This window comes from Notolepis coatsorum (assembly GCF_963971535.1).
Source record: "Notolepis coatsorum genome assembly, chromosome: 4".
Classification (NCBI taxonomy): Eukaryota; Metazoa; Chordata; class Actinopteri; order Aulopiformes; family Paralepididae; genus Notolepis; species Notolepis coatsorum.
Genome location: NC_140168.1, coordinates 126,034,249 through 126,050,184, shown reverse-complemented (window position 1 = coordinate 126,050,184; position 15,936 = coordinate 126,034,249). Strand labels below are relative to the sequence as shown.

Sequence of the window (15,936 nt, the reverse complement as noted above, 5' to 3'; positions counted from 1 at the left end):
CGCATTTCATTGTATACTTGTATGCCGTGACAAATAAAACTCTTGACTTGACTTGACTTGAAACACCTGCTATCAGAAGAATAGAAAGTCAGAAAAAAAGTTTTTACTTTTACTTTTTAGTACTTAAGTACATTTAAAAGTAGAAACTTTTTGACTTTTACTCAAGTGTGTTTTTAGCCAGATACTCTGACTTTTACTTGAGTACGATTTTGAGACGGTACCCATACTTTCACTTAAGTATAATTTCTGGGTACTTTTTACACCCCTGCATAGACTAGATCAGGGGTTCCCAGCGTGGGTTCTGGATTTCAATGTGGTCTACAGCAAAAAGAGGACGTTTATTTTCATTGTTATTGAATTCACTGAAAGTTATAGCCTAATGAGATGTAATCATGACTATTTTGATCATAGGTTTCTCTCTCCACCTCCGGGCAGGGATTCCTGACTAAATCAGGACTGTCTATCTGTATGTCATGTATGTCATATATGTTATGATGAATTGAAAATGGGGGACCCTGGTGGAAACAAGACGAAAGTCTTTCTCTGGTCTGCATCCCCTTAACAATTGTATGTATTGAGATGTACTGTACTGTACCCATTCTGCAATCTGTTAATAAACTTTTCAATCAATCAATCAATGTATGTCATATATGTCCTGATGAATTGAAAATGGGGGACCCTGATGTAAACAAGACGAAAGTCTTTCTCTGGTCTGCATCCCCTTAACAATTGTGTGTATTGAGCTGTACTGTATTGTACCCATTCTGCAATCTGTTAATAAAGTTTTCAATCAATCAATCAATCAGATTTAATAACAAATATTTTCTCTGATGGGGGAGATGGAAGAGACAAAGTGGATATGTGGACTCATTTCAATTTATATGGGGGTCCTTGATATGAAACGTTTGGGGACCACTGATCTAGATATTTTATTTCAGACTTAACTAAACCAAATTGTACTGATTCTAATGAATGTTTTACAGTGGTATTGCAATGTGAACTATTGCTGCCGTTTTCTCACCAGATTCCCCAGACTCCACCTGGGTCAGCCACCTCCACCTCCAGCTCTCTCTACGAACTCAGACCCAGTAAGTGCAGTTACAGACACTTTGGAAGTACCTTTAACAAATATTCATTAACCCTTTCACTGCCACACTACAGAAGGTTAACCCTTTACTAACCGTCAGTAGTGTGATAGTAAAGGGTTAACCTTCTGTAGTGTGGGAGTGAAAGGGTTAACCTGTTGTCGTGTGGCAGTGAAAAGGTTAAACTGTGGATATATTTAATAAACTCTTAACAGGAATTAATATATTTTTTTAAAGGAACACCTGCCTCATTAATCACTCCTACCAGGTAAGAAGCAGTTCCTTAAAGGGGAACTCCAACATTTTGGGAAATTAGCTTATTTAACATCTTCCCTGGAGTTAGACAAGAAGATACATACCTTTTTTGTCTCTGTGCGTGGGCTCTAGGTCAACTCCTGAAAAGGGGGTCAATGTCAGACCTTGCAATCAAAAGTTAGGGGCGCACTGAAATTATGGCAAGGGTTATTAGCCCCCTAACTTTTGATTGCAAAGTCTGACATTGACCCCCTTTTCAGGAGTTGACCTAGAGCCCACCAAGGTCATGCATATCAAGTTTGGTCAATGTCAGACCTTGCAATACACTGTAAGGCTCTAACCCTCCCCCACTTCCAGTGATGAAGCTAAGCTATGCTAACGGAGCGTCTATTCCCAAAGCTAAAATGCACGCACAGAGACAAAAAAGGTATGTATCTTCTTGTCTAACTCCAGGGAAGATGTTAAATAAGCTAATTTCCCAAAATGTTGGAGTTCCCCTTTAAGTCTCCTCCGGTAAAAAGGTTGTTTTACCAGCTTATAAATGTGATGCCAAGTTGATAATTCTTCTTCATTATTCTCAGGACTCTGCGTCTGCCTCCTTACAACTTCCAGTTCCAGAGAATGGATCGTCATTACGGACACCAAGGCCTTTAAGACATGTACAATTCTGGAAACAGTTACTCAATTTAGGAGTCATTGGCTTTATATGTAATCATTTAGGCTGTTATTTAGTTGGAAAATAGTTTTTCCGATTCATATTCACCCAAAAATACTTCACCTAGAATTGTCAATTGTTTATTAATGTTATCTGAATGTTGAGGGGAAACTGTACAACCTTACCTTAAAGGGGGCAGTTCACCCAAAATAATTAGTTAAATAAAAACATGTTACCCCTTACCTGGAGTACCATCTATGATTTGCCTAGTTGAGTAACCAGGTCATGATTTCTGGAAAAAAAAGGATCGCTTTTGAGTTTTTTTTATGCATTTCTTTTCCATTTTTAGCACCACAGAGTATTGTATTGGATGTGATGGCAGACGTCTCCAAAACGAGGCAGATCACACTGCAACTACCTGGAGCGACAGACAGCACTACGCAGTAAGGATGAACGGCCCCTCTAATGAAAATGGATCCAAGTCTGTTTTGGAACTTTTAACTTTCAGTAGTATTTTGGAAACCTATGAGCAGTTTCTGTAGAGGACATGAGCAGTAATCTACTTGTTACATGCTAAATAGAATATACAATTTATCGGATATTCAACTCTTTCCAAATAATGAGTTAATAAAGGTTTACAATTTTGGATACAAATTATCCTCTGGTAAAAAAAATAAAATAATAAAGTCAAACTGCTTTTGGTAACGTCTATTGATTATTATTCAAACACAATGGCTGTAGTAGAAAATGTATAATGTAATGGGGGCGGGGTCACGCAAACTTTTGTAAAACATTTAATAATACTGGTTACGACTGACTAGGGGTGTAACGGTACACAAAAACCACGGTACGGTACGTACCTCGGTTTTGAAGTCACGGTTCGGTACAGTGGGGGAAAGGTTGGCTTTCCATGTTCCACTCAGGGGTGATGTAGTGTGCAGTAACTAATTGTATTTGTAGGACTGTCAACGAATATTCTATATTGAAATTAATAATCGACTTGTAATTGTTTTTTAACATAATAATTATATTAGATTGTGAAAAGAACAGCCCCTGGTGGGCGGTCGTTAGTGGTCAACATACCGTTGTATTCGTTCGGTACACTACACAGCCGTTCGGTACGGTACACACTGAAACGGTTCGGATACGTGTACCTTTACACCCCTACCACAATTGTGCTAATTAAACATTGATATTAAATGGGTCATTAAGAACTGAGAAAGGTTAAGAACAAATGCTAAGTTTTCACCAAATTAAGATGTAAAACCTGCACTATGGAAATATTTCATGAATAAATATACTCAGTGTCCACTTTATTAGGTACTATTACGTGTTGTAGGCGTTCGTGAAAGACATTATGGTCTCATAGCATAAAATATTAATGACGCAAATATAAAACCATGCTCAATGTGACCTTACTTTAAGAAACATATTTTTGGTCACATGTATCCTGCCACCTTTAAACACTATGCATTTACTTCTCAGTCACAAGGTGCCGGTTTTCCATAGGGCAGATTTACATCTTCTGGACTTCTACATACAATATACTACTTACATTACTGTAATTTGTCATGACTAATCAAATAACAAACCAACAATGTAGAAATAATTTTATTAAATACATGTACTGACATACCTGAATGCTACACATTTGTGCTTGAATTAATAATCTGAGCCTGTAGAAATAACATGTTATTGCTTTGGATTATTTCAATCAAATTGAATGTGCTAGCTCTTGGTTTACACATGGCCCCTCGCCATTTCTGTTCTAGTTTGTCTAGACTACACTATTCCTGTTGCCAGAACTCACTCCTCCTCGAATCTAGGCCAAGTTCTACCACTACTATATCTATAGGAGATTATAAACATCCTAACATCCTCTCATATCTACAAAGATTTACAGTTAAGGCAGAGACACAAAAATACTGATATGGAGGTGAGTGCAAATCAAGTGATCCAAATGAAAGGTCGGGAAGTCGACCTCTCAAACCCGTCGCCCTCCTTTCTTGATCCTCCGTTCACAACGGTTGTGATTGGAGGATCACGTAATGAGGGCGGGGTTCGAGATGGGTCGAATGGTGTCATTTGTGTTCGGTTTACAGTCAAACAATTGAGCTCACTGCAAACTGCATAGCAATCCCATGTATTTAGACAGAATCTAAAATGGAAATGTCCAGAAATATATTTCCATTAGCTTGTGTTAACGCCACTGCTCGTGTCACACCCTCTGAAGGACACCACGGTACACATCTGGGATATTAATGGGTCAAGAATGATGATGTATTGTTAGGAAATAATGTTTTACAAAAAGAAATGGCTTTAATGAGCATAATGGCAGCAGGCTCTAAAGTCTGAGTGCAACATGCCAATTTCAAGATAAAATGTGGTTGTCCAGTGTGCTTTTTGTGAAAAGGAATTACTGGCTGTAAAGGAATGATTACACAGTGATCAGTCAACAGTTTCATCAGAAGAGTCACAATAAAGTTTTCCCAGAGCAGTCCGACATCTGCAAGATTCTGGGATACATTTTAAGTACCATAAGTACAACCAATATACATTATATTGCTACAATGACATACTAAAATTCTGTAATAATGATAGACACAAATCTAAAACAGAAACAATGAGCCTAAATAATATAACAGACCAGTGTACAAAGTACTGTTTTTCCAGTACAAGAATAATTCATATCCAAATATATTAGGGTAAGCAGGAAATGCAGCATTTATATAAAAAAAATTAAAATAAAAAAAACAAGTCACCAGGTTGGGACTTGTACTCGGAAGACTAACGATTTCACACCTGCTCCAATTAAAGCAATACTAACCAACATAGTCATAACAAAAGTTGTTTTCAAAAGAGAGAGGAGGAAAGCCCTCCAACTTTCAAACCTCTCCGAATACTGTTCCAGTGTCTCATCAGTCAGTAACGTTCAGCTCTTCATCAGTCGCCCTACTCTCTTGAGATGCAAACCAGTCTCGTACTTGCTGGTAGCTCATTCTTGACTTCTTGCACAAGGAGTCAAGGTCCTTCTCGTGTAATGTCCCCGTCAAACCATGATATGCCTCCAATGGATTGATATCGGGAGAATCGGTCGGGTTAGTCGTTCCGTTCACTTGAGATTTCCGTTTGCGGCTACCCCCTCCACCCCGCGGGGTCCCGCCGGAGCCGTTAGTATATCCACTGCTACTTTGCTGGAGAGCCAGTTCCGCCAAGAATTGTTCACGGACCCCCTGGACCCAGCGCAGCTGACCGTTCTTAACGGCGTACCGGGTGTCCCCGAACCACTGGATGACGTCGGCGCGGGGTAAGCCTGTCAGGTTAACGAGCTGGGTGTAATCTTCACTCTTTGGCCACTGGCAGAGCAGGAAGTGCTGCTTCAGCACGTCCAGTTGTTCCTTTGTCTTTCGTGGTCGACCGGCGGGAGTGAGGGAAGGAGACGGGGACGAGGAAGACGCCTTTTGCGAGGAGCCGGCTTTGGTGGAAGGAGCGGCCTTCTTTGAAGTGTTGGCGCCATTTGAGAAGCGTTTATTAGATGAGAGTGGTGGTGGCGGGGTGCCAGAGGGGGAAGAGGAAGGGGATGGTATCACGATACCCAATGGCTGCTGTGGAACTTCGGACTGAATCTCGCTGGTCTTGGTTAACTGTAAGGGTTTCTCTTCATCTTCCTCCTTATCCTTGCAGTGGTTTCCATCAGCAGAGGTCTCCTCGACAGCCTCACACCCTTCCACTTTTACAGCTCTTCCTCCAAACGCTTCCAGGCTGTTTGATAGGAAAGTCTGAAAGAAATGAGAGTCTTTGATCCCATTGTTACGGGCTCCGTCATGCACCTCTACACCGTTGTGCTCTTTACGTGACTTTTGAGCAATAAGCGGAAGCGGTTGAAGTTGTTGCGGCTCATCTTTGACTCCCGTTGCAGTTTGATGCTGGGCCTGGGCTGCTCCTCCGGCCCCGCGGCCGATCCTGAGCTGGTAGCGGCTGTCGCTGAACCATTTGCGGATGTCATTGCGGCTCAGGGCCGTTTCTTCCTGCAAACGTCTGAGTTCTATCTCTGCGGGCCAGTTCTCTTTCAGAAAGCTGCTACGAAGGACAGCGAGCTGAGCTTTGGACTTTTTATAGCGTCCATGGCGGCGCTGCTGTGACGTGGACTCGGAGAGGTCCAGCGAGACTTCGGTCGCCGTGGTCGCTGGGATGTCCACCGGGGGACGGTAGTAGTACGAGTCCTGGGGGGGCGGGAGAGAAGAACTAAAACACGGTGCAGTGGATTTGGCTGGTTTGTAGGTTTCTGGTGACTCATATTTTGGTTTCTGCTTTTGTGCGACAAAGGTAGAGACGGCAACTTCTATCTGATCACCGTCCTCCTCGTCCTCCACTGTTACTTCCTCGCAGCTTTTCCTTTTGCTCTTCACCTTCACCTCCTCCTTGGTTTCAGCGCAGTCAGCGGACGGCCCGGTGATCGACAGCTTCCGCCGTGTCTCCTCGATCTCCTCCGAGGCCCAGCTGATGCCATATTTGATCCTCTGCACCATAAACCACACCTTGACTTTGTCCAGCGGCAAGGCACACACCCGAGCCAAGGCACTGACCTCACGGGATGTCGGGTATGGAAACAAATTGAAGGCCTGGACCAACTCTGGGATGGCGTCGAGTTCCCGGGTCTGATCAGACTGTGTCCACACTAGTTTCAGTCCCTCCGAGACCAAAGGCAAGCACACGACAGAGTTGTGGTTGAAACTGAAACTGGGTCCACCGCTTGCACTGCTGTCGGCTGCACTGGCAGGTTCATGGGAGTCCTGGGAGGAGAGCGGAACCTGCTTTCCTTCACATTCTGTCTTTGTCACTTGGCCCTCACAAGGCTCCGTGTCCCCGCCCAGCCCCTGGCCCTCACAAGGCTCCTTCATGTCGACACCCAGCCCCGTTCGACCATTACGTTGGCTATACGCTGCCATCTGGGACTGCCACTGCCACTCTACCTAGAAAAGAGGAAAACACGATTAGACAAATCAACAATTATTTTTTGCTTTCCTCCATTTACCACCCACATGTTTTGATTTAGCACAGAGGTCACTATAAGACGACGCAGATCTGCTCTGATATGAAAATGCAGTCTAGAAACTGTGCCATCAGCAATCCTGGTGTCCAGAGAACTTTCTATTATCAAAGTTAATTATCTGACAGCTGTCTACCCCTCCCCCCACTTTGCACTCTTCTCTCATCTAAAATCTTGCAATGAAACCAGTCGTATAGCCTTCCCTCTCTGTCCAGATTGAGCGCCCCTCCCCCATGGAACCAAAGTGTGGTGACTGACTTTTGTTTTGTGAGAGCGGGGGAGCGGTGTCGAGGGGTGGGGTAGGGTGGGCGCTCGGGGAATGGGGGGCCATAACAGATCCATCACAGTCTACTTTCTCACCCCTTCCTCCCCGAGACTGGCTTTGTTCCACTTAAACTTCTCTGTCCTAAAAAGATTCAAGTGTAGGCTCCCTGGGAACACACAGAGTATGACAGAAGAAACCGCCAGGTGCCTATGCAGAGACATGATGCTTGTGTTAGTCACTCAAAAGGCCAAGGAATAACCCCAATTAGAATACACGCAAATCAATGAGAAACATTCCCAAAAGAAAAACAAGCCAATTTTTTTAAAGCATGGGTACGCTAAGGTTAAATGTTTGTGATTTGCTATTTCAGTTCTTAATATATTACACAACAGATTACAGTCAAACGATGTATACAATCTGTAACTTTGGTTAATTTCAGGCAATTTTTTTATGAAACCACTCCTGGACCATTATGTCTATGGCCACTCATGCCTCCTTTCAGCCAGCAGTATTACATTAATCAAATAAAAATCAATGTGTCCTCTATTATACAGCATGTCTTAATAATGCCACAGCAGTGAGTGTTGGAACCTTTCAGTCAACATCACACCGTCCATAGATGGTGATGAAGCCGTGTGTCCCATGCTAACCCTAACCCACCATAAACAACTTATTTTATGTTGTGCTAGAGTCGCGATTATCAGGAAAAGCGCGGACCGTGGCTTTTATTTTGTTTAAATGACATGGACCTATAATTATATCAGTGTTGTGTAACAAATCACTGGGAACTGTGACAATAAACCACGCAAGTCCCGTTCCTTTGTGGCGTACTCACTAAAATGGTCAGACTGCACAGGCGCACTTTGTCGGACACGCTTCAGTGAAACATACAAATAAACTTACCAGAATACCAAAAAAATCACCTTTTTGTTCTCGAGAGATGAATGAACGGAATCAAGGGACACGATTCCAGACTCCTCGTTACACCGATCCTCTCGTCCGGGTGAAGTTTTTTAAGAACGACGCGGGGAAACAATACCGTCTGTTTGACCCTTGTGTCGCTTTATCAAACCCTCGACGGGCGGATTATGTTTAGGACACAATAACAACAATAATAATAATAATAATAATAATAATGATGCCGGACGCACAACTCTGTCGCCTTCAGGACGGCGGCTCTTTACGCGCGGTGACCGTCTTTACGCGCAGATCCACCATCAATAGTGTAAACTTGGATTCCCGTTACCGTCGCCGCGCTCCGGCCCGTCGCTGCTTTTGTTCTGAGCCTGCAGTGTGCTGCTCCCTCCGTGTTCCCCGGGCTGTGAGTGCGTGTGTCCGGCCAGACCGAGGCGAGGCGGAGCAGGCGGAGCTGGGACCAGGAAGCAGGGTGGGGGGTGCGAGTCCCATCCCACACAGGGCCAGCAGGAGGCGCCTGTATAGTGACCTCCCGGGCTAATGGGCTGGCTCCCAAATATTACACACGGAGAGCGACGTCTTGTTCAGAGCTGTAGCCTATTGATAATTCTTCTTTAAAAAATAATCTTCATATCTTACTACTAGTGTACATCGGTGCAAATCTTTAAATACAATTCCACTTCTATACAGTTATTTTGCAATTATATCTATAGGGTTGCTTGATTGATTGATTGGAAACTTTATTAACAGATTGCAGAATGGGTACAGACAGTACAGTACAGCTCAATACATACATTAGGGGATGCAGACATGAGAAAGACTTTTAGTCTTGTTTACATCAGGGTCCCCCATTTCAATTCATCATAACAGATATGACATACACCAGGGGTTCCCAAAGTCGGGGTCGCGACGGGCCGCCGCGGGGAGGGGGCATCGCCAGTTGATTTAAAAAAGAATTAAAATAAAAAATCCAAGCAAAAAAAAATATTTTTTATTTTTGCAGTCAGGCCACTGAACTTAGAAGCAGGCCAGGACAGTGTTTCTAGTTGCAGCAGCGCAATAGTTAGAGATAACCTAGGTGGGGAACAACCAGGAGATCACTGCAACTCACACAAGTTGGAGAACTATCTCTCACTCTCTCTCTCTCTCTTGCTCTCACACACACACACAAAAGGAGCCGCATGTGATTGGTGGAGGCGGGACGCGTGAATATTAAAGGCAACCAACTTGTGTTCAGCTTTTCGTTCAACGTTTCTCTGATTGGCCACACGGCCACGTGACCGCCCTAGCACACGCCCTTTTCCGCTGAGAGACGCGGCAGAAGCGCTGGTCGAACCAACGCGCTGCTCGAACCAGTTCAGACAGAGGTGTTTATTTATATTAATAAACATATCTACTAGAAACACTGGTGTTCTGTTGTGTGACTGTACTAAACTCTTCCACCACATGACATTTGACATACAGTACACCTCCTATCTATGTTGGGATTATGTTTGGTCATGACAAAACAATAAAAATCGCTACTGTTAGTAATGCTGCCACCACCCACTTCAATGACAGAGCTCTCATATTTGCGAATGCATAAACTATATCTTAAATTATGGCGATGATGACCGACATTTGACATACAGTACACCTCCTATCTATGTTGGGATTATGTTTGGTCATGACAAAACAATAAAAATCGCTACTGTTAGTAATGCTGCCACCACCCACTTCAATGACAGAGCTCTCATATTTGCGAATGCATAAACTATATCTTAAATTATGGCGATGTGTCTAATATGGCTGTCGCGAAGTCATTGATAAGCGACAGCCATATTAGACACATAGCCATAATTTAAGATATAGTTTATGCATTCGCAAAATATGAGAGCTCTGTCATTGAAGGGCTTCCTACAACAGAGCACCGCCGCTGCTGCTGCTGAAGCTGGATCAAGCCGTGGGCGGCGCACGGAAGCCGGGGAAAAACCACCGCGTCGCCGCGCTGGCGCTTCAGCAGCCTCCACGGGCGAAATAACATATAACGTTACAGCGTACAGTTCCACACTGATGTACAGTGAGTGTTTAATATGGCTGTCGCGAAGTCATTGATAAGCGACAGCCATATTAGACGCATAGCCATAATTTAAGATATAGTTTATGCATTCGCAAAATATGAGAGCTCTGTCATTGAAGGGCTTCAACGGAGCGAGGCCGCTGCTGCTGCTGGAGCTGAAGTGATGTACAGTGATGAGTGAATCTGGTAGTTGGTTGTTAAAAACGCGAAACATAATAACGTTACGCTTTCTAGTTCAGCGCATTTCATAACTGTATGGGCTTTGTTTATACTTCAGAGACAGAGGTGATGTACAGTGACGAGTGAATCTGGTAGTTGGTTGTTAAAAACGCGAAACATAATAATCAGTCAGCAGCGCTCCACTGCACAAGTTGGTTGGTACAGCAGCTTAAGTTGGTTGGTAGTGGTACACAAGTTGGTTGCCCGCGCTGCCGCTAGCTCCTTGGGTTTCATTTGGGACGTGGGAGGGGCTGCCGCTTGCTTGCGCGTGGCGGCGGCCTATTGCTTAATGACAGCCCTACAGTGCTGCTTTTGCTTCCGCGTTTTCCCTGATTGGCTGCGCCATGCCCCGCGGCAGGCGCGGCAACCGCAGAGCGGAGCGGCAGAGCGAGCGGAGCGGCAGAGCGCGAGCGGAATTATGCAACCGCCCTAGTAATCCGCCATGATTTTCATTCGGCGCTTCAGCTCACCTGGCAGAGCAGCGGTCCTGCCGTCCTGCGGTCCGTTGTTGACGAGTTCGAATCCCATCAATTTTTTTTTTAACGTGATTTTTTTTTAACGTGTATTCTTTCGCCGGTTAAGGTTAGGCATGGTTAAGGTTAAGGTTAAGGTTAGGCATTGTTTCGGAGTTGGTTAAGGTTAGAACGGTTAAGTTTAGGCGCTGTTAAGGAGCTGGTTAAGGTTAGAGTTTGTCTTAGAGAATGGCAATATTCTTTCTATGGTTAAGGTTAGGCATGGTTAAGGTTAAGGTTAAGGTTAGGCATTGTTTCGGAGTTGGTTAAGGTTAGAACGGTTAAGTTTAGGCGCTGTTAAGGAGCTGGTTAAGGTTAGAGTTTGTCTTAGAGACAGCCTATTTCCGCACTGCCACTCTCCCGCGTTGCCGCGGTCACATGGTCAAATTGTCACATTCTTGCACTGTAGGGCTGTCATTAAGCAACATGCGTGGGGGCGGGGGGTCGCGGCCAATCAGAGAAAAGCCGAACACAAGTTGGTTGCCTTTAATATTCACGCAGGCGGGACCCTTACAAAAAACTGTTGTTGCTAATCATTGACACATGCTAGCCTGTAATACCCCCCCCCCCCCCCCCCCAGAAAAATCTACTTTGCATTTGATATATTGCAAATATATGCCATCACACACACTGGCATTTAAAGGGTTAGAATTATAAAATTAATATGTGGTGTTATGATCAGGGCTGAAGTTGAATAAAAGATTGTATTATTTTCAATCTGACATTACAAAAAAACTGAAAATCCATCTAAATCAGTGTTGTTGCTAGCCTGTTTTTTAACAATAATTTGTGATGCCATCACAAACACTGGCATTTAAAGGGTACAAATAAAAAAAATGCCTGCACCAGAATGCAGGAAATGAAGTCTTTGTAACAAGAAATGTCCTGGTGGGGGACCTGACTGGGGCTATATTTTGCACTATATTTCCTGGCCTTAATGATTTCCCCAGTCCGGCCCTGGTTAAAAGCCTCCAATGCTGGGTGGGTGGGTGGGGGCGTAGCTGGGGGGGGGGGGGGGGGGGGGGGGGTAGCTTAGGATGATTCCAAGGGCCCAGCACTGGGGGGGGGGGGGGGGGGGGGGGGGGCACATTTTATTTTTTTACTAGACATCACTCAGGTGTATTATTGATGCTCTCATTGATACTATGTTTGTTTCTGAAGTGTGTGTGTGTGTGTGTGTGTGTGTGTGTGTGTGTGTGTGTGTGTGTGTGTGTGTGTGTGTGAGATATATAGAGAGAGAGGGGGGCTTTGGTAGACTATTGCATTGGTCCATTCATTGAAGATGAACGCAATGCGACATCCTTTACTAGGCTCACCCACCAACAGTGCAGGTGCTGAACTGCTGATCCGAATGTATAGGTAAAAACCATATTATGCGTTTTCATCAATAAAAAAATTGCCAAAAAAAGATCCGCTTGCGCGCGCTCGCATTCACTGGGGGCCTACAAATACATTCTTTCATGGGGCCCAGAATCTGGAGCTACAACCCTGTGGGACACTGTACAACTGTACAAGCAAAACTGTACATTGGAATATTGACAAAACCATACTTGGTCATTTACTGTACATTGGAGGGGGTTGGGTTAGGACATTTACAGGGGCCAGTTTCGAATTGCAGTCTCCCGTAGGTGATCTTTGAGAGTGGTTTTGAAAGTGGGTAGTGATTCACATTCCTTCACAGCTTTGGGTAGGGCGTTCCACATTGATGTGGCATAATTGCGAAACGTGTTTAGTCCCTTGTTTGAGCCGAATCTAGGTTTAACATGATTTGTGGAGCTCCCTCTGGTGTTGTGATCGTGGTATTCACTGACCTTTGGGAAGTATTTTGACATGTACATGGGTACCTTGGTCGTGTAGTGTATCTTGTAGACCAGGCCCATTGCAAGTTGCTGTACTCTGTCGTCTACTCTAAGCCATCCTAGGTTGTCAAAGTGGGCAGGGGTGAGGTGGGTTCTAGGGGTAAGGTCAAGCAGTAGTCTGACTAGTTTGTTTTGAGATGTTTGTAATTTAGTTTTTAGCGCCTTTGGAAGTTTGGGGTGCTTTGGTACCATGAGGTGCAAGCATAGTCGTAGTACCCTTGAATGAGTGCTCCTGCCAGAGTCTTCAGGGTATTCTTGTTTACCAGAGAGGAGATCCGGTACAAGAATCGAAGAAGCTTCTCTACGTATTGGAAGATACTATTTTTCTTGACACTTTTGCAACTGTAATCATACTATGTCTTGTCTTGTATGTCATAAATGTCTTGATGAATTGAAAATGGGGGACCCTGATGTAAACAAGACAAAAGTCTTTCTCTGGTCTGCATCCCCTTAACAATTGTGTGTATTGAGCCGTACTGTATTGTGCCCATTCTGCAATCTGTTAATAAAGTGTTCAATCAATCAATCAATCAATCAATCACTGATAGTCATTAGGTCAGTAGTTAAAGACCCCCACGTTTATTGACATATAAACATAGCCAGCACCTTGAACTCAATCTGTTTAGCTAATAATAATCATATTAATAATACACTTTATTTGTATAGCACCTTTCATACAAGAATTGCAGCCCAAAGTGCTTTACAGCATAGAATAGACAGAATAAAAGCAATGCAGAAAATTTGTAAAAGCAATACAGACAATAACAATACAACAAAATCATCAGAAATAGCAGCATGAACAACAATAAAATAGCTAATTTACAATACAATAATCAAAGCGTCAAAATGCAAGTCATGAACATGTTGAGGCAACAGAAGTGATGATGTTTGTGTCAGGTGCTGAAAGTGGTATGTTTTGGTTAAAATAAGTGTCTACATGTTAAAATAAGTGGTCTACATGTTAAAATAAGTGTCTACATGTTAACAATAAGTGGTCTACATGTTATAATAAGTGGTCTACATGTTAAAATAAGTGATCTACATGTTAAAATAAGTGGTCTACATGTTAAAATAGGTGGTCTACATGTTATAATAAGTGTCTACATGTTATAATAAGTGTCTACATGTTATAATAAGTGTCTACATGTTAAAATAAGTGGTCTACATGTTAAAATAAGTGGTCTACATGTTATAATAAGTGTCTACATGTTAAGATAAGTGGTCTACGTGTTATAATAAGTGGTCTACATGTTAAAATAAGTGGTCTACATGTTATAATAAGTGGTCTACATGTTAAAATAAGTGGTCTACATGTTAAAATAAGTAGTCTACATGTTAAAATGTTAAAATAAGTGTTCTACATGTTAAAATAAGTGGTCTACATGTTAAAATAAGTGTTCTACATGTTAAAATAAGTGGTCTACATGTTATAATAAGTGGTCTCCATGTTATAATAAGTGTCTACATGTTATAATAAGTGTCTACATGTTATAATAAGTGTCTACATGTTATAATAAGTTGTCTACATGTTAAAATAAGTGTCTACATGTTAGAATAAGTGGTCTACATGTTATAATAAGTGGTCTACATGTTTTTTTTTTATCTACTTTTTCTCCCATTTTCTATTTTTCTCCCATCCCAATTTCGTATCGTCCAATTCTACCCTCCCCTGTCTCGAACGCTGTTAGGCCATGCCTCCCACAAGCCGGCTGCAATGTGGACGAAGCCTTACATCACGTGTGTCCCCTCCGGTACTCGAGGAGGCAGCCGTCGCATCTTTTCACCTTCACAGCGCGATCTCTCAGCGTCGGGGGTCTGCGTGGGAGGGCACGTCGCCCCCGTCACTTCCTGATTCTGCTGCGCAGGCGCACCAACCGACCTGTAGGAGTCGCTGTCCACAACGTCCGATCCCCACCCATCAGCTTCCCACCCCCTAATACTGCCAATTGTATTAGTATGAACGACCAGCCAAGCTGATAGCAATGCGGAGAGCTGGGCTCGAACCCAGCGTCTCCTGCATTGGTGGTGAGCGCCTTGCCCACTGCACCACCTAGCCGCCACAGTGGTCTACATGTTAAAATAAGTGTCTACATGTTATAATAAGTGGTCTACATGTTAAAATAAGTGTCTACATGTTAAAATAAGTGGTCTACATGTTATAATAAGTGTCTACATGTTAAAATAAGTGTCTACATGTTATAATAAGTGTCTACATGTTAGAATAAGTGTCTACATGTTATAATAAGTGTCTACATGTTAAAATAAGTGTCTACATGTTATAATAAGTGTCTACATGTTAGAATAAGTGGTCTACATGTTAAAATAAGTGTCTACATGTTATAATAAGTTGTCTACATGTTATAATAAGTGTCTACATGTTATAATAAAGTGTCTACATGTTAAAATAAGTGTCTACATGTTATAATAAGTTGTCTACATGTTATAATAAGTGTCTACATGTTAAAATAAGTGTCTACATGTTAGAATAAGTGGTCTACATGTTAAAATAAGTGTCTACATGTTAGAATAAGTGTCTACATGTTATAATAAGTGGTATACATGTTAAAATAAGTGGTCTACGTGTTAGAATAAGTGGTCTACATGTTATAATAAGTGGTCTACATGTTATAATAAGTGGTCTACATGTTATAATATTTTACTTATTCTAACACGTAGACCACTTATTTTAACATGTTATAATAAGTGGTCTACATGTTAAAATAAGTGTCTACATGTTAAAATAAGTGGTCTACATGTTATAATAAGTGTCTACATGTTAGAATAAGTGGTCTACATGTTAAAATAAGTGGTCTACAGTACATGTTAAAATAAGTGGTCTACATGTTAAAATAAGTGGTCTACATGTTAAAATAAGTGGTCTACATGTTAAAATAATACATGTAGCTACATTCTGACAACCATCAGTGAGTTTGTTTGGTCAGTAACGTGGGTATCTCAGTCCCTCCACTCTGCAGTAAACAGAACATTTATTTTCTGGTATCCTGTTCCCACTTTATCTAAGCAGGAGAGATAACTCCACACAATGTTCTGACAAAAAAATA

At 42.6% G+C, this 15,936-nt stretch overlaps 1 protein-coding gene across 3 annotated transcripts; it reads right to left on the bottom strand.

The window, feature by feature from the left end:
- Nucleotides 1–3,629: 3,629 nt before the first annotated feature.
- On the bottom strand, nucleotides 3,630–8,604 carry homeza (homeobox and leucine zipper encoding a). Of its 3 annotated transcripts, none has more exons than XM_084312510.1 (2): nucleotides 8,214–8,604; nucleotides 3,630–6,968 (listed from the first exon to the last, which is right to left on the bottom strand). In XM_084312510.1, the coding sequence occupies exon 2, from the start codon at nucleotides 6,942–6,944 to the stop codon at nucleotides 4,914–4,916; it is 2,031 nt and encodes a 676-aa protein (XP_084168636.1). In that variant the 5' UTR covers nucleotides 6,945–6,968; nucleotides 8,214–8,604; the 3' UTR covers nucleotides 3,630–4,913. The 3 variants fall into 3 exon arrangements, with proteins under 3 accessions (XP_084168636.1, XP_084168635.1, XP_084168637.1); XM_084312509.1 differs by having other exon boundaries at nucleotides 8,234–8,604; XM_084312511.1 differs by having other exon boundaries at nucleotides 3,630–6,964; nucleotides 8,234–8,604.
- Nucleotides 8,605–15,936: the final 7,332 nt, after the last annotated feature.